Source organism: Macaca fascicularis, chromosome 1 (assembly GCF_037993035.2).
Source record: "Macaca fascicularis isolate 582-1 chromosome 1, T2T-MFA8v1.1".
Lineage (NCBI taxonomy): Eukaryota > Metazoa > Chordata > Mammalia > Primates > Cercopithecidae > Macaca > Macaca fascicularis.
Genome location: NC_088375.1, coordinates 183,671,850 through 183,692,413, shown reverse-complemented (window position 1 = coordinate 183,692,413; position 20,564 = coordinate 183,671,850). Strand labels below are relative to the sequence as shown.

The 20,564-nt window shown below is 41.1% G+C and overlaps 1 protein-coding gene across 1 annotated transcript in view; it reads left to right on the top strand.

Moving 5' to 3' along the window:
• The first annotated feature begins 1,635 nt into the window (after positions 1-1,635).
• C1H1orf185 (chromosome 1 C1orf185 homolog) overlaps positions 1,636-20,564 on the top strand; it is a 98,738-nt gene continuing 79,809 nt past the window's right edge. Inside the window, exon 1 of the mRNA XM_065518561.1 lies at positions 1,636-1,780. Coding sequence (XP_065374633.1) covers positions 1,636-1,780 — 145 coding nt within the window. The remainder of the gene's footprint in view (positions 1,781-20,564) is intronic.

The window sequence follows — 20,564 nt, the reverse complement described above, 5'->3', positions numbered from 1 at the left end:
TTTTTGTTTGTCTAAGGAAGACTTCATCTCCCCTTCATTTTTGAAGGATTATCTTGCCAGATGTAGATTCGTGATAAGTAGTTATTTTTCCAGTTCTTTCAATATATCATCCCATTCTCTTCTGGCTTGTAAGGTTTCTGATGAGAAAGTCACTGACAGTCTTATGGTGGTTCCCTATATGTGATGTATTACTTTTCTCTTGCAGCTTTAAAATTCTTTCACTGTCCTTTATTTTAGACAATTTGATTAAAATGTACCTTGGTGTAGTCTTGAATTGACCCTCTTTGAAAACCTGTAAGCTTCCTGAATCTGGATATCCATTTCCCTTTCAAAATTTGAGAAGTTTTCTTTATTTTATTGTATTACTTCTTTATTTTATTTTATTATGATTATTGTTATTATAATTTTTTCAGACGGAGTCTCGCTCTGTCACCCAGGCTGGAGTACAGTGGCACAATCTCAGTTCATTGCAACCTCTGCCTCCCAAGTTCAAGTCATTCTCCCGCCTCAGCCTCCTGAGTAGCTGGAATTACAGGCGCCTGCCACCACACCTGGCTAATCTTTGTAGTTTAAGTAGAGACAGGGTTTCACCATGTTGGCCAAGCTGGTCTTGAATTCCTGACCTCAGGTAATTCACCTTCCTCGACCTCCCAAAGTGCTGGGATTACAGGCATGAGCCACCATGCCTAATCCATTATTTCTTTAAAAAAGCTTTTTACCTCATTCTCTTGCTTTTCTTCTTCTAGTACTCTCATTATGCATATATTGGTTTGCTTGATGGTGTCCCATAAGTCCTGTAAACTTTCTTCACTCTTTTCATTCTTTTTTCTCCTCTGACTGGATAATTTCAAATAACCTGTCTTCAAGGGCACAAATTATTTCTTCTGCTCAATAAGGTCTATTTTCGAAGTTCTCTATTGTGTTTTTAACATCATTCATTAGGTTTTTCGGTTCCAGAATTTCTTTCTTTTTTTTTTTTTTTTTTTTTTTTTTTTTTTTCAGTTGGAGTCTCATTCTGTTACCCAGGCTGGACTGCAGTGACGTGATCTCAGTTCACTGCAACCTCTGCCTTCCAGGTTCAAATGATTCTCCTGTCTCAGCCTCCTGAGTAGCTGGGATTACAGGTGCATGGCTAATTTTTGGTATTTTAGTAGAGATGGGGTTTTACCATGTTGCTCAGGCTGGTCTCAAACTCCTGAGCTCAGGCAATCTGCCCGCCTTTGCCTCCCAAAGTGCTAGGGTTACAGATGTGAGCCACCGTGCCCAGCCTGGTTCTTTTTTATAAGTTCTATCTTCCTGCTGAATTTCTTGTATTGTTCATGTATTCTTTCCCTGTTTTCAGATGAAATCAGACATGTTTGGGGTGGTAGGGCCCTAGATTCTTTTTCTGTTTTCACTGAGTTGTCAAACTGTATTCTCCTATTGCATGTTGAACTTCTTTAAAAACAATTATTTCTAATTGTTTGTAAGGCAATTTGTAGATAGCCATTTCTTTGGGGTTGGTTAATGGAAAATTATTGTGTTCCTTTGGTGGTGTCCTGTTTCTTCGATTTCGTGTGTATTTCTTGCAGCCTTGAGCTGTTTTTTTTGCATATTTGATGGAGCAGTAACTTCTAGAATATATGAACTGGCTTCATGGAGGAAGACTGTCACCTACAGGTTGGTGCAAGTGATGGCAGCAGTGGCCTGTCTGGAGTAGCCACTGTGAAGATGCTGGCTTCAGCAGGGGAGGCACAGCTGGGGCTGCACACTCTGCTGAGCCCACAGGGACCGGGAACAGGTAGGAGCCCCACCCCCTAACAAGTCAGTGGAGCAGGAGCCACATGCTCCCAGGCACAGCTGCAGCTTCTCAGCTGTAGCTATGGACCCAGGCATCCCTGAGGTCTCAGGGGCCCAGGAAGCCCCTTGTTCCCACAGACTTGAAAGTGCCTGCTCCCACTGCCTGGCCTCTCCCTACTCCTGGCTCCCACTCTGGGGCAGAGCAAAGTTGTAGCAGAGCCCAGGCACTGTTGTGACCCAGCTGGGTCCACAACACTCAGGTGTCCATGCACTCAGGGCAGTGCTGACATGCCAGCCTCATGCCATCTCAGGCCATCCAGATTTTGGGAATTGAAGAGCACAAGAGGGAGGCCAAGGGGGTGCTGAGGGTGGCTCAGTGTGGGCCTGTAGGCAACCCTCAGCATGAACAGCCTGGGCGGCATGGACAACATGTTGATGGTGACAGGAGGCAGACACGCTCCTGGGCAGAAATGGGTGGGTCCCCAGTGAAACACAACCTTCAAGCCATGTATGGCATGAAGCCTGGGGACTGGGCTGTCAATTCCAGGTGGAGTCTGCAGTGTGGAGTGAGAACTTATGGTGCTTTTTCCAGGCCTGCCCATGGCCACCCATGGACCAATCAGCACACACTTCCTCCTTTCTGAGCCCATAAAAACTATGTTACCTGGCTAGACTCATACAGACATTGGGACTACCAGCTGCAGGAAGGAGCTGCCCACTTCAGGTCTCCTCTACTTGTCAGTATGACCTGCCTGTGGAAAGGGGCTACCCACTCTGGGTCTCCTCTCTGCTGAGAGTTGGACACTTGTTGGGACAACCTGTCTGTGGAAAGAAGCCACCCACTCCAGGTTTCCTCTCCCCTGAGAGCTGGACACTCATCTGGACAACCTGCCTACAGCTAGGAGCTACCCTCTCTGGGTCTCCTCTCTGCTAGGGCTGCACTTGTCAGGACTACCTGCCTGCAGAAAGGAGCTTTCCACTCCAGGTGTCCTCTCTGCTGAGAGTTGGACACTTGTTGGGATGACCTGCCTGCAGATAGGAGCTACCCACTCTGGGTCTCCTCTCTGCAGAGGGATGCATTTGTCAGAATGACCTGCCTGTGGAAAGGAGCTACCCACTCCAGGTCTCCTCTCCCCTGAGAGCTGGACACTTGTTAGGATGACCAGCCTATGAAATGGAGCTACCCACTCTGGGGTTCCTCTCCACTGAGGGCTGCACTCATTGGGATGACCTGCCTGTGGAAAGAAGCTACCAACTCGAGGTCTCCCAAGAGCTGTTCTGTCACTCTTGCTCAAGAAAGTTCCTTTCTGCCTTGCTCACCCTCCAGTTTTCTGCATACGTCATTCTTCCAGGACAGAGGAGAAGAACTCAGGACCTGCTGAATGGTGGAACGGAAAGAACTATAACATAAACAGGGCTAAAACACCTGCCTCCGCCCCACTCATCACATTGCAGGCAATGAGAAGGAGAGAAGATCTGCAGCCCTTCAGGGAGCCCAGACCCACAGGCTCCCCAAGCCAGGGCTGTGACACCCTCTTTGGGGCTCTGTGGTTTCTAGCATCTCCAAGCTTCCAGGTGACACCATGTTCCCCTTGTCCAGATGTGGGTGCCCACCGCAGAAGCCACTTACAGTGCATCTGATCCAGCCACAGGCTTGAACAGAGCCAGCACCTATGGTGGCACCTGGAGCTGCCTGCCCTGCCACAGCAGCCAATGTGCTTGGCTGTGTGCAGCAGCCAGACCCCATGCTTACTTGCTTGTGCACCCCTCTCTTCTCCATGCCTGGCTCATCCTTTGAAGGTGCGGGAGCCAGGCCAGTAGCATGAGCTTAGTGCAGCCTGCCAGGCCAAGTAGGTGGAACAAGGCTTGAGCAAAACTCCAGCAAAGGCATCACTGGCCACAGAGGTTTCCAACTGGAAAAGTGACACCTGAAGGATGCCATGACACAAGGATTCTGACTGATGGGTATGTAGCCCTTGCTACAACACTGAATATAAATGGCAAGAGTGAACATCCTTGTCTTATTCCTGATCTTAGGTGGTACTATGGTTTGAATATGGTTTGTTTGGCCCTGCCAAGTCTCATGGTGAAATTTGATCCCCAGTGTTAAAGGTGGGGCCTGGTAGGAGGTGTTTGCATTGTGGGGGTGGATCCTTCATGAATGGCTCTGTGCCATTCTCATGAGAGTGAGTTCTCACTCTTAGTTCCCATGAGAACTGGTTGTTGAAAAGAGCCTGGTACCTCCTCTAGTTTCTCTCTTGCTTCCTCTCTCACCATATGATATGCACATACCAACTCCTCTTCACTTTCTGCCATAAGTGGAATCAGCCTGGAGCCTTCACTAGAAGCAGATGCCAATGCCATGATTTTTGTGCAGTCTGCACAACCATGAGACAAATGAACCTCTTTTCTTTACGAATTGCCCAGCCTCAGGTATGCCTTTATATTAATAGTAACACAGACTAAGATGGGAGGATTTTTTCAAGTCTTTCACCACAAAGTGACATTAGCAGTGTGTTTTCATGGATGCCCTTTATCAGGCGGAGGAAGTTTCCTTCCATTCCAGGTTTCTTGTTTGTTTGTTTTTTTAATCATTAAAGTGTGTTGGATTTTGTCAAGTGCTTTTTTGTATCTATGACATGACTGTGTGGCTTTTGTCCCTTATTCTATTAATATGGTATATGATAATGTATGCTGAGCCTGTATTCCTGGAATAAATCCCACTTTGTCATGGTCCATAAATATTTTTATATGGAGCTGGAATCAATCTGATAGTCTATACTCGTAATAATACTTTATATCCATAAAGTTACTGGAAAGAATTTGGCTCTTAATCTTATCAAGAATACCTCACAGATGATGAGTTGCTTCTCTCTTTCTGCTTTCAAGATACTCTCTGTGCCGTTGGCTTTCCAGTTGGTTATGTTGTGTATAGGTGTGGATCTCTTTACATTTATACTACAGTATAACCTTGAACAACATGAGGGGCTGGGGTGCTGACCCCACTAGTCAAAAATCCACATATACATACCTGTGAGAAGAGGGTAGAAAAAAATCCACATATGACTTTTTACTTTCCAAAAACTTAACTACCAATAGTCTACTATTGACCAGAAGTCTTACTGACAACATAAACAGCTGATTAACACATATTTGTTAATGTTATAAGTATGATATACTGTATTTTTACCATTAAGCCAGCCAGAGAAAAGAAAATAATAAGGAAACTATATTTACTGTTCATTAAGTGGGTAATCAGAAAGGAACTCGTCCTCTCTGTTTTCACATTGAGTAGGCTAAAGAGGAGAAGGAAAAAGAGGGGTTGGTCTCGCTGTCTCAGGGATGGCAGAGGTGGGTAAAAGTTCCATATAAGTGGACCTGAACAGTTCAAATCCATGTTGCTCAAGGGTCGACTATACTTGGAGTCTGTTGAGTTTCTTTGATGTATAATGTTTTTCATCAGACATGGGGAGTTTTTGGCCATTATTTTGTCAAGCATATTTTTTGCTCCTTTTTCTCTCTTTGGAGACTACTATTATGCATATATTGGTATGCTTGATGGTATCCTATAGATCTCTGAGATTCTCTTTATTTTTGTTCATCCTTTTTTCTTTCTCTTTCTCAGACCAGATTTTCTCAATTGATTTATCTTCAGGTTCACTGATTCTTTTTCAAATATGCTCTTGAAACCCTCTAGTGAATTTTTTTGTTTCAGTACTTTTTGACTCTAGAATTTCTATTTGGTTGTTTTATTTAAAAAGAAATTATTTAAATGTCTATCTCTTTATTGATATTCTCTCTTAAGTTTTATTTTATTTTCATATTTTCCTTTGGTTCTTTTTACATAGTTTCCTTCAGTTCTTCAAACATTTAATATAGCTGATTTAACAACTTGGCCTTATAAGTTTAGCATCAGGGCTTTCTGAGGGACAGTTTCTATTAACTGCTTTTTTTCCCCATTATATGGTCCCTAGTTTGAGTCTCATAATTTCCTGTTGAAAATAGTCATTTTAAATAATATAATGTAACAACTATGGAAATCAGATTCTCTCCCTTCCCAGGGTTTATTAATATTGCTGGTTGTTTATTTGTTTTTTGTTGTTGTTGTTGCTGCTTTTCAGTAACTTTCCTGGACTAATTCTATGAAGTCTCTATCCTTTTTCAAGTGTGGTCACTGAAGTATCTGCTTAGTTAGCTTAGTCATCAACCAAAAATTGCAGAAATTTCCTCAAATGTCTAGAACCAATAAGTCTCCCAGGCTTTGCTGAGAGTTCCTGTGGGCACATTGGAGCAAACCTTTAACACTCAGGCAGGCAGTTCATGTCTCTGCTTTAGCTGTAAATTCCTGCTTGTGCAGACTCAAGGTCAGTCAGAGGAAAGAGCTTAGGGTCTTCTCAAGTCTTTTCTGACCATGCGCATAGCTTAGGCCTGTCCACAGTCCTATGTATGTGAGTAGCCTTCAAAATTTTCAGGTACATGTCAAAGCTTTTCAAAGCCTCCATATGGACATCTCATTCCCCAGATTTCAAGTTCTTCAGTCACATTCTTGTTTGTCACAAATGTTATTGCCACCATTGGCAGCCAAATATACATACATACATACACACATACATACATACATACATACGTGTGTGCATATATATATGTGTGTGTGTGTGTGTAACCCTTGAACAACATGGGTTTGAACTGTGCAGGTCCACTTATACACAGATTTTCTTCCACCTCTGCCACCCCTGCAACAACAAGACCAACCCCACATCTTTAGCATACTCAATGTGAGTAGGATGGAAACCTTTCTGATGATCCATTTCCACCTAATGAATAGTGATACCTTTTCTCTTTCTTATTATTTTCTTAATAACATTTTCTTTTCTCTAGCTTGCTTAATTACTATACAGTATATAATACATGTAACACAAAATATGTGTTAATTGACTATGTCATCGATAAGGCTTCAGGTCAAAAGCTATTAGTAGTTAAGTTTTTAGAGTGTCAAAAATTATATGTGGCCAGGCACAGTGGCTCATGCCTATAATCCAGCACTTTGGGAGGCTGAGGTGGAGAGATTGCTTGAGTCCAGAAGTTCAAGGCCAGCCTGGGCAACATGGCTGGACCCTATCTCTACAAAAAATACAAAAATTAGCCAGGTTTGGTGGTATATGTCTGTGATCCCAGCTACTTGGGAGGCTGATGTAGGAGGATCACTTGAGCCTGGGAGGTCAAGGCTGCAGTGAGCAGTGATCATGCCACTGCGCTCCAGACTCATGAGTGACAGAGCAAGACCCTGTATCTTTAAAAAAAAGTTATAGGTGGATTTCAACTGCATGGGGTCAGTGTCCCTAAGCCCCTTGGTGTTCAAGGGTCAACTGTATATAGATAGATGGACACAAAGACACACACACACACATACACACACACACACACACACACGTATACATAGAACAGAAACTGAAAGAATTCCAAGGAGGAAAAGGCAATTCTACCAAGCATGGTGGGAAATTTTGTTTATTGCTTTTTACTATAAAACAAAACACAGATAAAGAGTAACATATAAATGTGTACCTTAATGAATTATTAGAAAATGACCACCCTTAAAACTATGTCAGAGGAGCATGTAATTCATTTTGTTTCTTTGAATCCTCTATTTCTTGCAAGTTGACAGCTAAACCCAGAGGTCTGAACAGACTCAGGGTCATTCACTTTGACCAAACCATATAGTGTTGTGATCTTTCATTAAGAGGCACGTCATGTCTGGTTGTGATGTGAACGATTATTGCTGTTGGATACTTACAGCCATTAATTTACTGAGACTTTCAAAGTGGTGATATTCTAATTCTAACTTTTTTTTTTTTTGAGACAGAGTCTCACTCTGTCACCCAGGCTGGAGTGCAGTGCTGTGATCTCGGCTCATTGCAACCTCTGCCTCCCAGATTCAAGCAGTTCTCCTGCCTCAACCTGCCAAGCAGCTGGGACTACAGGCCTGTGCCACCAGGTCAAGCTAATGTTTTTGTATTTTTAGTAGAGACAGGGTTTCACTGTGTTGGTCAGGCTAGTCTCGAACTCCTGACCTCAAATGATCCGCCCACCTTGGCCTCCCAAAGAGCTGACATTACAGAAATAAGCCACTGCACCCAGCCTTCTAATTCTAACATTTCTGTTTCATTAGTTGAAATACTTCAATAAAGTGATGCTTCTCTTCATCTATTATTTGGTTACCCAATGGTACAGTTCATGTAGGAAAGGCAGGATAATTTTTTTTTTTTTTTTTGAGATGGAGTCTCGCTGTGTTGTGCAGGCTGGAGTGCAGTGGCATAGTCTCAGCTCACTGCAACCTCCACCTCCCAGGTTCAAGCGATTCTCCTGTCTCAACCTCCTCAGTTGCTGGGATTATGGGTGCATTCCAAAAGACCAGCTAGTTTTTGTATTTTTAATAGTGACATGGTTTCACCATGTTGGCCAGACTGGTCTTGAATTCCTGACCTCAGGTGATCCAGCTGCCTTGGCCTCCCAAAGTGCTGGGATTACAGGCATAAGCCACTGTGCCCAGCTTGGGAAAGGCAGGATAAATTTTTGATCTTTCCCTTTATTGGTTTTCAAGGTAACACATTTGTTTCCTATTATTTTCTAATTGTGAGCAATTTTTTTATCATTATGAACTCATGGATTTGATGAGTTTCACTCTATTGTGATTATGATCCTTATTGAGGCTTAAATTTGTCTCATATCTGGAGTGGGAACCACTTCAAGTTTGGATCTGTGTCCTTTTGATTTAATCCCAGTGTATTAATCTGTTTTCATGCTGCTGATAAAGACATACCTGAGACTGGTCAATTTACAAAATAAAGAGGTTTAATTGGACTTACAGTTCCCCTTGGCTGGGGAAGCCTCACAATCATGTTGGAAAGCAAGGAGCATCAAGACCCATCTTACGTGGATGGCAGCAGGCAAAGAGAGCTTGTGGAGGGAAATTCCCACTTTTAAAACCATCAGATCTAGTGAGACTCATTCACCATCAAAAGAACAGTGCAGGAAAGATCCACCCCCATAATTCAACCATATTCCACTGGGTCCCTCCCACACACATGGGAATTATGGGAGCTACAAGATGAAATTTGGGTGGGGACACAGAGCCAAACCATATCATTCTGCCCCTGGCCTCCCCTCAAATCTCACATCTTCACATTTCAAAACCAATCATGCCTTTCCAACAGTCCCCCAAAGTCTCAACTCATTTCAGCATTAATTCAAAAGACCACAGTCCAAAGTCTCATCTGAGACAAGGCAAGTTTCTTCTGCCTATGAACCTGTAAAATCAAGAGCAAGTTAGTTACTTCCTAGATACAATGGGGGTACAGGCATTAGGTAAACACAGCCATTCCAAGTGGGAGAAATTGGCCAAAACAAAGGGGCCACAGGGCCCATGCAAGTCTGAAATCCACCAGGGCAGTCAAATCTTAAGGCTCCAAAATTATCTCCTTTGACTCCATGTCTCACATCCAGGAAAAGCTGATGCAAAGGGTGGGTTCCCATGGTTTTGGGCAGCTCCACCCCTGTGGCTTTGCAGGGTACAGCCTCACTCAGCCCAGCTTTCCTGGGCTGGCGTTGAGTGTCTGCAGCTTTTCCAGGTGCATGGTGCAAGCTGTCGGTGGATCTACCATTCTGAGGTCTAGAGGATGGTGGCCCTCTTCTCACAGATCCACTAGGCAGTTCCCCAGTAGGGACTTTGTATGGGGTCTCTAACCCCACAGTTTCCTTTCACACTGTCCTAGCAGAAGATCTCCATGAGAGCCCCACTCCTGCAGCAAACTTTTGCCTGGGCATCCAGGTGTTTCCATACAGCTTCTGAAATCTAGGTGGAGGTTCCCAAACTTCAATTCTTGACTTCTGTGTACCCGTAAGCTCAACACCATGTGGAAGCTGCCAAGGCTTGGGACTTGCACCATCTGAAGCCACAACCCAAGCCCTACATTGGCCACTTTTAGCCATGGCTGGAGTGGCTGGGACACAGGGCACCAAGTCCCTAGGGTGCACACAGCTTGGAGACCCTGGGCCTGGCCCACAAAACCACTTTTTCCTTCTAAGCCTCCAGGCCTGTGACAGGAGGGGCTGCCATGAAGACCTCTGATATGCCCTGGAGACATTTTCCCCATTGTTTTGGGGATTAACATTTGTCTCCTCATTACTTATGCAAATTTCTGTAGCTGGCTTAAATTTCTCCTCAGAAAATGGGATTTCCTTTTCTATGACATTGTCAGACTGCAAATTTTTCAAACATTTATGCTCTGTTTCCCTTTTAAAACTGAATGCTTTTAGCAGCACCCAAGTCACATCTTGAATGCTTTGCTGCTTAGAAATTTCTTCTGCCAGATACCCTAAATCATCTCTCTCAAGTTCAAAGTTCCACAAATCTCTAGGGCATGGGCAAAATGCCACCAGTCTCTTTGCTAAAACATAAAAAGAGTCACCTTTGCTCCCAAGAAGCTCCTCATCTCTACCTGAGACCACCTCAGCCTGGACCTTATTGTCCATATCACTATCAGCATTTTGGGCAAAGCCATTCAAGAAGTTCCAAACTTTCCCACATTTTCCTGTCTTCTTCTGAGCCCTCCAAACTGTTCCAATCTCTGCCTGTTCCACATTTTCAGGTATTTTTCAGCCACACCCCTCTCTTAGTACCAATTTACTGTTATTAGTCTGTTTTCATACTGCTGATAAAGATATACCCAAGACTGGTCAATTTACAAAATAAAGAGGTTTAATTGGACTTACAGTCCCACGTGGCTGGGGGAGCCTCACAATCATGGTGGAAGGCAAGGAGGAGCAAGTCCCATCTCACGTGGATGGCAGCAGGCAAAGAGAGCTTGTGCAGGAAAATTCCCATTTTTAAAATCATCAGATCTAGTGAGACTCATTCACTATCACAAGAACAGTGCACAAAAGACCCACCTCCAAAATTCAGTCACCTCCCATGGGGTCCCTCCCACAACATGTGGGAATTATGGGAGATGCAAGATGAAATTTGGGTGGGGACACAGAGCCAACCAAATCACCTATAATCTTTGATAGCTTCCTTGCTAACTAGTATGACAAGATGTTCCAGAATCATCTTGCACATTTCCTGGAGTGAACAATTTTTTTTAAGAAGCCTTGGTTTCTTTGAGTGGCAGATGTTCATTCAAGATCGCAGTCTGGGTATCTGGGTGCTAGGGTTGCTCATTATTATTGGATTGGTTATTTTTCTAGTATTAGTGGGCAGGGCTAAGATATACATCCATGCATGCACATATAAATAACATCTGTCAAGTTCATATTAATACTTCCAATTCAAATTTAGTGCTACAGAGTTTTTATGACCTCCTGTATAATCTATATTACTTACTTCCTCTCTTCCATATTGAGAATCTGGTTCTTAAAGACATGGGGGATAATAGTAATAATGGAAGATTTTAATGTATCAGTCAGTAACTGATCCACCATACAGACTTTTTAAATGCAGTAATATAGAACATTTGAACATAATTAATAAGCTTGATTTAATGTGAATACATAAAATATTGCATCTCACCCTGAAGAATTCGTGTATCCATCACAGTCTCAACAGGAAACATATGGCACACTTGAAAAAGGATAATGCAATGAGGGCTTACTTTATAAAGGAATACTTACAAGATATAGGTGTAGGCAAACCCCTAGGGATAGTTCAATAATGCCAAGTTCAATACCTGTAGTAGCCAAGATGCCACCACCTTTAGGCCCAAAGAGACAAGGAAAGGGAGGTTATAATTTGAAAGGGAATAATTTTGTAAATTTAGCTATCTTGAGAGGAATAGCCTTTTGTCAAGAGACACAATCAGGTGACCTTGTAAGAAGAAATCCAGGGGAATAATTACCCTGACCTCAGTTTTATCCCTTTCTCCAAGGTCTTGTTGGGGAATCCTTGACTTGGATTACTTACTGCAATACCCTCCTAATTTGTGTCTATGCTTCTTCCACTGTTGTATTCCCAACACAGCAGTCAAACTTATCCTGTTAAACCAGAAGGCAGTTGAGGTCACTCATTATTTCAATATTCTTCAACAGTTTCCATCTCACTCAGAGTAAAAGTCAAAGTCCTTATTACAACCCACAAGGCCCTTCATGATCTGAGTTTCCTTTCATTATCACTCCAACCTTATCTTAATATCTATGCCTCCCATATTTGGCTCCTGCCACACCTATGTCAAGTCTGCACTTGATATTCCATCCATTGGAATACATTTCCTACAAATCTCTGCTTGGCTCCTTTAGACATTGTCCTCCCTAGCCACAGAGAAGATTGCAACAGTCCCCGTCATACCCTTGCTATCCCCAGTCCCTACTTTCTTTTCTTTTTCTTTTTCTTTTTTTTCTTTTTCTTTCTTTCTTTCTTTTTTTTTTTTTTTTAAGATGGAGTTTCACTCTGTTGCCCAGGCTGGAGTACAGTGGCACAATCTCAGCTCATTGCAACCTCTGCCTCCCGGGTTCAAGTGATTCTCCTGCCTCAGCCTTCTGAGTAGCTGAGATTACAGGCACGTACCACCATGCCTGGCTAATTTTTTGTATTTTTAGTAAAGACAGGGTTTCTCCATGTTGGCCAGGCTGGTTTAAAACTCCTGACCTCAAGTGATCCACTCACCTCAGCATCCCAAAATACTGGGATTACAGGCATGAGCCACCACGCCTGGTCCCTACTTTCTTTTTTTTTTTCTTTTTTTTTTTTTTTTTGAGATGGAGTCTTGCTCTGTCGCCAGGCTCACTACAAACTCTACCTCCCGGGTTCAAGAGATTCTCGTGCCTCAGCCTCCCAAGTAGCTGGGACTACAGGTGCATGCCACCACACCCAGCTAATTTTTGTATTTTTAGTAGAGACGGGGTTTCACCGTGTTGGCCAGGATGGTCTCAATCTCCTGACCTCATGATCTGCCTGCCTTGGCCTCTGAAAGTGCTGGGATTGCAGGTGTGAGCCACCGTGCCCAGCCCCTATTATTCTATTCAACACTTACCAACTAATGTGCAAGATGCTTTTCTGATTTTTTTTTTTTTTTTTTTTGAGACGGAGTCTCGCTCTGTCACCCAGGCTGCAGTGCAGTGGCCGGATCTCAGCTCACTGCAAGCTCCGCCTCCCGGGTTCACGCCATTCTCCTGCCTCAGCCTCCCGAGTAGCTGGGACTACAGGCGCCCGCCACCTCGCCCGGCTAGTTTTTTGTATTTTTTAGTAGAGACGGGGTTTCACCGTGTTAGCCAGGATGGTCTCGATCTCCTGACTTCGTGATCCACCCGTCTCGGCCTCCCAAAGTGCTGGGATTACAGGCTTGAGCCACCGTGCCCGGCCGCTTTTCTGATTTATATTTATCTTTTTTTTGTAAGGAGAAATGAACAAATTATTTACATTTATCTTATTGCCTGTATCTCCAATCAGGATGCAAACTCCACGAAGACAGGAACTTTTGTCTGATTGTTCCTATGCCTCATACAAAGTAAGAAATCAACAAATATTGGTTGGATCAATCAATGAAAGACTATGATTTAAGAAGTAATAAGAAGTAACCTCCTTTTGATATCCATTAAAAATGGTTCACATATTTTCACCAGTTTGCATAATGTTTTTCTGAGCTGCTTACAGTTATAAATGCTAGCCGGGGTTTGCTAATTATAATTTAGAACTCTGTCTATTCCACTAGATGGTGTTTGCTTTTCCTCTATGACATAAATAGGGCTAAATGAACTAGAGGCAAAGACCAAAAATATATAGAAGAGGGACATGGGTTTGGGCTTTGGAATCAGATAGACCTGGATTTACACCCCAAATGCTCCACTTGAAAGTGTAGGTGACTTGACCTCCTTGTGCCTCCACTGTTGCAAAATCAATGTGAAATTAAAGCCGGCCCAATTTTCCCATAAAACTGAAGCTTGAGAAATTTACATTTGTCTTATCTGAGTTTCTTTCTCAGCAAACCACCATCAGGCCTCCCAGATGGTAGCAGGGAGCTAAGGTTTTCCAGATCACCACACCTGAACAATGAGAGGCACCTGCTCCTTGTTGACCAACTCCTCTTCCTTGTCCCTCCTGTTTTCCTTCCCTGTTATATAAGCCCATAATTTTAGCCAGTTAAGGAGAGACAGATTTGATTATTAAGTTGACGTCATCTGCAATAAAGCTTTCCTTCCTGGGAAATATTCCTTTTCTCAGTGATTGGCTTTCTATGTGGAGAGCAATAAGAGCTAGGCCGAACTCCTGGCATTTGGCAACAAAATAGCAGAAAGAACACATTGGCTTAGGAATGTGAGTCTTGGATTCTAATCTAGCTGTGACTTTGGGCAAGTTATTTAATCTATTGCACATTCTCAAATTCCTCACCTATAGAATAAGGATATCTCCATTATGGGATTCTTCTAAAAGTGAACAACAAAGCACTTGACACAGAAGGTAATCGGTAAATGTTAATTTCTGTCACTAATATGGGGTAGTCATGAATTTTCTGTCAAAGATAAATTTGTTCATTGGTAAGAAGACGCTCACTCTAGAGGTATTTTTTCCCATGACTTCTATCCTCCTAAGGAGTCTAGGGTAATTGTGTTTCAATATGACTAATAACCGTATCACTAGACACTAAAACCAAGCATATTCCTATTAGTAAGATTTTACCCACAAATATACATTCCTAACAGAATGGAAAGTGATAGCGAGTACTGCCAGCTTACAACATTCCTTTTGCATACACTTTCTGTTTTCTATTACAGGTGGAATCCGTTTTAATGAATACCATTTTAAACATCTGTTTCTACATAGTGAGGCTATTTTTGTGTTCTAACAGATGGGCTACAGGAACCTTGCTTTGTTGACATGGCTAAAACAAATTCTAAAAAATGAAAATTCTTTCTTCGCAAATACTGTCCCTGCAGAAATAAGTTTTTTAAATAAAAGGTAATTATCCTTTGTAAATGTGATAACTTAGCCTAGGCTAGTTCCAAGAAAACAGATAAAGGGCTGGGTCGGTGGATGGCAAAGTAGACTAGACAGCAGGAGAAAATAAAAGATAAAAATGGAGCAAAGCCCTCAAGTAAGGTCTGTTAGAAAGTACTTAAGCCAGAACTCTACTTGTAAACATAACCTCTCCTTCCAGGGCCAGCTCACTCATGTTACCTTCGCTACAAAGCCCTTCCAATTCCCTCTATACATCTAACTCAGTTCTCTGTCTCCTGTACTTTCGATTGTTTAAATCTGGGTAGTGGCATTTATCAGTGTTTGTCTTGTACCTTTAAAGGTAATTGTTTTCTGCTCTTCCCCTTTCCCCCACAAAGACTGTGAGCTCAGAGCACTAGGACGAAGAATGATTGAACTTCCTATGTCCAATACCTAGCTCAGAGCTTAATCCTAATGGATGCTTAATAACTGCTCATTGAATTTAACACCTATGAAGAAGTATTGCTGTGCTTGAATTGAGCATTCTTACCTAATTTGGGTGCTCCCTGAGACCAAGAACTATGTTTCATTTCCTTGGGATTTGGCACAAAGACTCTCAGTACCACATGTTGGTTAAAAAAAAATTACATCATTATGCCAAAGTTGATATGCAAAGTCAAACTGACCTTGGTTTCATGACTTGGATGCACATATAAATCTACTACTTGCTGCTGAATTAAATGCTAATAGTAACTGACTCAACTACTGTGTGTCCTGCGGAAACAGCCTAAAGCTCTTCACTGTAACTGTTGCCTAGAAGGAAGGGCAAAGGCGAAATTCTCCAAGACGAAGATTTGACACACCACCGGGTTTGGCGAGCTGCAGAAACAGGGTACCTCAGAAGAACCTGAGCCTGTATTGGGGACTGTGGCAACTGACTTGAAGGAGACTGCAGGGAGAACAGTGGGAGGCTTGGTCCCCTTCCATCAAGTTACGTCCAACCAGGGCGTGGCACCAACTTCAGCTAACCATTCCAAAAGCGGTGACAGCTTCTGACCTCCAAGCCCCAGGCTTCCTGCCTTCAAGTCCTGGCTTTCCAGAGACTCTAGCTTCCAGGCCTGGCCCAGCTTTGGGCACGAGGCTCTGGCTTCTGGCCAGTAGCAGAGGCACTGCCCAGTCATGAAAGCTCTGGGCACGTGCATCACCTCTAGGCTCATAAATTGGCCTGGTTGGTCTTCCCACTCCTCACTCGTCCTCAGTCCTCACTCTCCATTCCTGCCACCTAGCACGCTTCAAACGTACTGGGGGGAAAAATGGCCCCCGCTCCTTTTGCTCCTATGGGAGTTGGTGGCCTACGTGGAGTCTCCTATTTGCAGGTCTCAGTTAACAACATGGCACCAATTTTCACTTGTTTTCTCTTGCTCCCATTCTTTGGCATCCACTGGGCTTTGGGGATTTGCAGTCAATGGCTTTCCTCTCTCTGATCTAGAGTCACTTGAAGAATCTGTGCTCTAGTTGACGCCTGTGGCTTGCAATAAAGGATCCCTCGTACTGATTGTAAGGGAAAGGCTCAAATCTTTTTAAAAGAATAAAGTGTTAACTCTAAAAATAGTTGCCTTATCCTCACCCTTCCAAAATGGTCTTTGAAATAATGACATAATCCTCATTCCCCACTTCCTTACATCTGAACGCTTTCTGGAAACAAACTGATTTCCCACCGCATGTGAATTAAGGTAGAAGTCAGGAGCCTCTCCCTTAGGGATGACCTTATTTTTGCAGGGGCTGTAATGGTAATGAAATGTACTTTGTACTTGTACTCTAGGAGTAAAAAGTAATACCAAGGCTAACTTATTCCAAAATTAAGATTTGCTGAAACTTAACGTATGAAACATAAGCATAAAACATGATAAAAGCAACCAATTCTACTTGAATATATTTTCCGTTAGTATAACCCATCAAGTGTTTTTCAAAATGGGATCCATCTTATTCACTGTCAAAAATGATGTGCGTTCAAAGTTAGCATTTCACTTTTGAATTTCTATAGCCCCACCCTCTGAGTTTATGCCACATATGAATATAATTGCCAGCCTATGTAACATGCCTAATAAATTGGAAAAAGAATGTTCAAAACAAGTTAAAAGGTAGTATAAATATAGTGGAGTGTGGGCTATTTTGGACACATGAATCTAAGCTATTTATTAGCTGTGTATCACTTTAAGCAATTTATTTGTCTTAAATTGGGTTCACGCACAACTATGGCCCTAAGACAAGAATTAGGGTACAAAGAACTTTATTTGGGAAGCATGGTAAGGAAGTGAGACTGGTAAGAGAGGAAAGCCAATAAAAATTGTGTCAGTGAATAGATTTCTACTGAGGGTAACTGGAACTCAATTCTACTGGAGACCCTCTGAAAGACTATTTAAAACAGAACTCAGAATTATTCCACTGAAGGGCAAGAAAACTGGGATACACCAATTCCCTTCTCTTGGTTATTGAGGATTACTCCTGGGAATGTAATTCTTTGGTACTTCCCTTGGCAGCCTTCCCTTGAGCACATGCTCTTGCTGCCAGAAAGATAAGTAATTGAGATTTGAAGCCATTGGCATGAGATGCATGGGAACTCCCATTAAAGCTGCATGTGGCCTTAGTGGTGGGCAAGAGGATGTGGGCGGGGCATTGATTATGTCTGTATTCATTCACTTTGTTTCTGTGTAAACTGGAGAAAATAATTACCCACCTCATAGAATGATGTTAAGTCTCTGGCCCATAAAAATACTAAAAAATTATTTAAATATGTTAATATAATGTGTATATAATAGGTACTTCTTTTTACATTTTTTGGCGTACATTAATATTTGATTGTGATGCCACTCTATTTGTGGCACACATTCCTGTTTTCTGTAGCCTACTTCTATTCACACTTGTTAGGATGCTTAACTATTACTTTACCTGGAATATGTTTCTAACCTGATTCCTTAACACCCTGCTTTTTCCCCCGGAATTATTTATGCATCCCCACTAGACCATGAAGAGAATGAAGACAATGTAATTTATCCTTCAACAAAAATGTACGAAACACTTACAAACCAAGGAATATAAGATTAAAAAGAAAGCCCCCAGCCGGTCACAGCCAGTCACAGTGGTTCCTGCCTGTAATCCCAGCACTTTGGGAGGCCGACGCAGGCGGATCGTTTGAAATTAGGAGACCAGCCCGGGAAACATGGTGAAAAACTGTCAAAAAAAAAAAAAAAAAAAAAAAAAAAGCCCTCACTCTCAGGATATTCACAATTCAGGCTCAATATAAACCAAAAGTTAAATAACATAAATTCATTACAGTACTCTGATAAAGGTAAGAAGGAAATAGGAGGAGTTAACTGATCCTGTCTATGAGTGTCAGAGAAAACTTCAAGAGGAGATGGTACCTAAGCATAGGGTCAATGAATAAGTAGAATTTAGTCCAGAAGAATACAGATCAGACTGTTAACAGTGGTTATCTGTGGAGAGAGAAGTGCATGTGTCTATGTGTGTGTGTGTGTGTGTGTGTGTGTGTGTGTGTGTGTGTAGTTTCTAGAGGGGAGGTCAACATGAAGGAATACTTACCTTTTTACTGCATGTATTTTTGTGTTGTGTGAATGTTTTACTAAGAATGTGTAATCATCAGTTGTTTGTGTAGTTTAAAAAAGAACATTAGCTTGAAGGTCTAATATATGCCAGCTCCTGTGGTAAATGCTCTCTATACATTATTGCATTTAACTCTAACAGTCATCATTATACACATACCAAGAGAGGCTAAACATCTTGCTCAGTTCTCATAGCTGGTATAATAGAACCGTAATTTGAACCCAGGGTTTTTCTGGCTTCAGATCCGATGACTGTTATACCATTAGGGATTAACAAAACCCAAGGGAGTGCTATTAAATTTGTGGACTATGGGGTTTTGTGCGGCACAGGGAAAGAAGTAGGGCTGAAAGTAAAGCCAAAGAGTGGTAATAAATTGGGGGTATGGGAAGGGAGAAGTCAAGTGTATGGAAATCTCAATGCACTAAAATTATAGTGGAATTAAGGTAGTGAAAACTGAAATAATGAGCAGAGAGAAGCATATTATCATCAAAGAATGGGATATAAAAGTTGAAATTTCAGAGGCAAAGCAGTTTGGGACTGAGATGGGGTGAGGGTGGAGGACAGCATGGAAAATAGGGGGAGAGTGATCATGGTTAGCATTTATTAAGTTTTTAGAGTACTGGGTGCTATACTGAGTACTTTGTGTGCATTATCTTACTTAATCTTCACAATCCATAGTAAGGTAAATACTATCATTACTTTCATTTAATAGATAATATGGTTTTGATTACTTTCCCAAATTAAGCTAATAGAATCAAATTTTCATAAGGCAGCTTCATTTTATAGTCAATTTTCTTACTGTATTATTCAGCAGATTTTTTCAAATGTTATTTTAAATCATTTCTTAGAGTTTTACAAAATAATTATAATCACAAATATTAATGAGTTAATATTAAATAACGTGATTTAAAACACCTGTTTTGTTATATTATGGTTGTATTTTATTATTCTTTTCAGATCAAATAAAAGAGAATCAATGTGAGTGCTAAACTAAACTATTTATATTGGACAGCTACCATTTTAAAATGCAGAGCAGGCTATACTTCAAAGAATTTAATTTATGGGAGGAAAATGACTTTATGGATATTCAAGCTAAGAGTGTGAACACAAAATAAAGTTAAGAATTGGCAACAAAAACTTTTATTTGGAATATTTAAAAATCGTTTTATAAAGCAAACAGAAGAAAATGTCAGCAAGATAAAAATATCTATAAAAAATAAACAAGAAAAAGACACTTAATTCTACCTTAACAGAAAAAGTGATAATGCTGGGAATTATAAACTTGAAGAAACATAGAGGTATCAAATTATGTATTATAAGAAAATTTTAAATTAACCAAAAAAAAAAAAAACAAAGCAGTTGAAAAGAATACCTAATCCAACATACTTTAATAAATATTAACAGTGTGATCTGACACATGGTTGGTGAATGCATTGAGAAATGCTCATGGAAATAAAAAAAAGGCTTAGTAAGCATCTTAGTATTAAATTTAATTAACTCTCTTTGGAATGACAAAAACAATCATTTCAAACTAAAAACAAAAAATAGATATTATGCCTCTAGTAGATTGTTAATATTTCTCAACTCAAAGATAGAGTTTCAGAACATGAAAATCATATGACCTGTTTAAACAACTGCATTCAAAACTATTCTATGTGTTAAATAGGAAAATAATAGGGACAAAAGTCCCGCAATGTTTTATTTAAAGCATGGTCATGGAGGTTTATGGTCTTTACATAGTTTAATAAATGGTAGAGACACTTGGCAAATGTTTTCAGAAATAACATTTACCAACCAAAATTCACCCAAAAAAGGAAGTCAAAGTCCCTAGTCTTCCTAACCTCTGTTGAACAAAAATCAACCAAAGTTCAAAAGAGTCAAGTTACAGAAAATGTAGATTTGATTGTAATATGACAAGAATATTCAGGGTATAAGTCAATGTCACATTTGAGTTATTAAATCACATTCAACTAATGCAAATGCATCAAAAGACTATTAGATTGATTTAGAAATTCATGACAGTCTCTTAACAAGTCGAATGTATTATTAAAAACTTAAAAAACTGTCTTATTGTAAATATAGGTATATATATTTTTAAACTACAGAATAGTAGCATCAGGGAAAACACAAAAAAGTAACTATTACATTTATTTAAAAATTCATGACAGTTTCCTAACAACTTCAAATGTATTTAAAACTAAAAAAAAAAAAAGTTGTCTTATTGTAAATATATATATATATA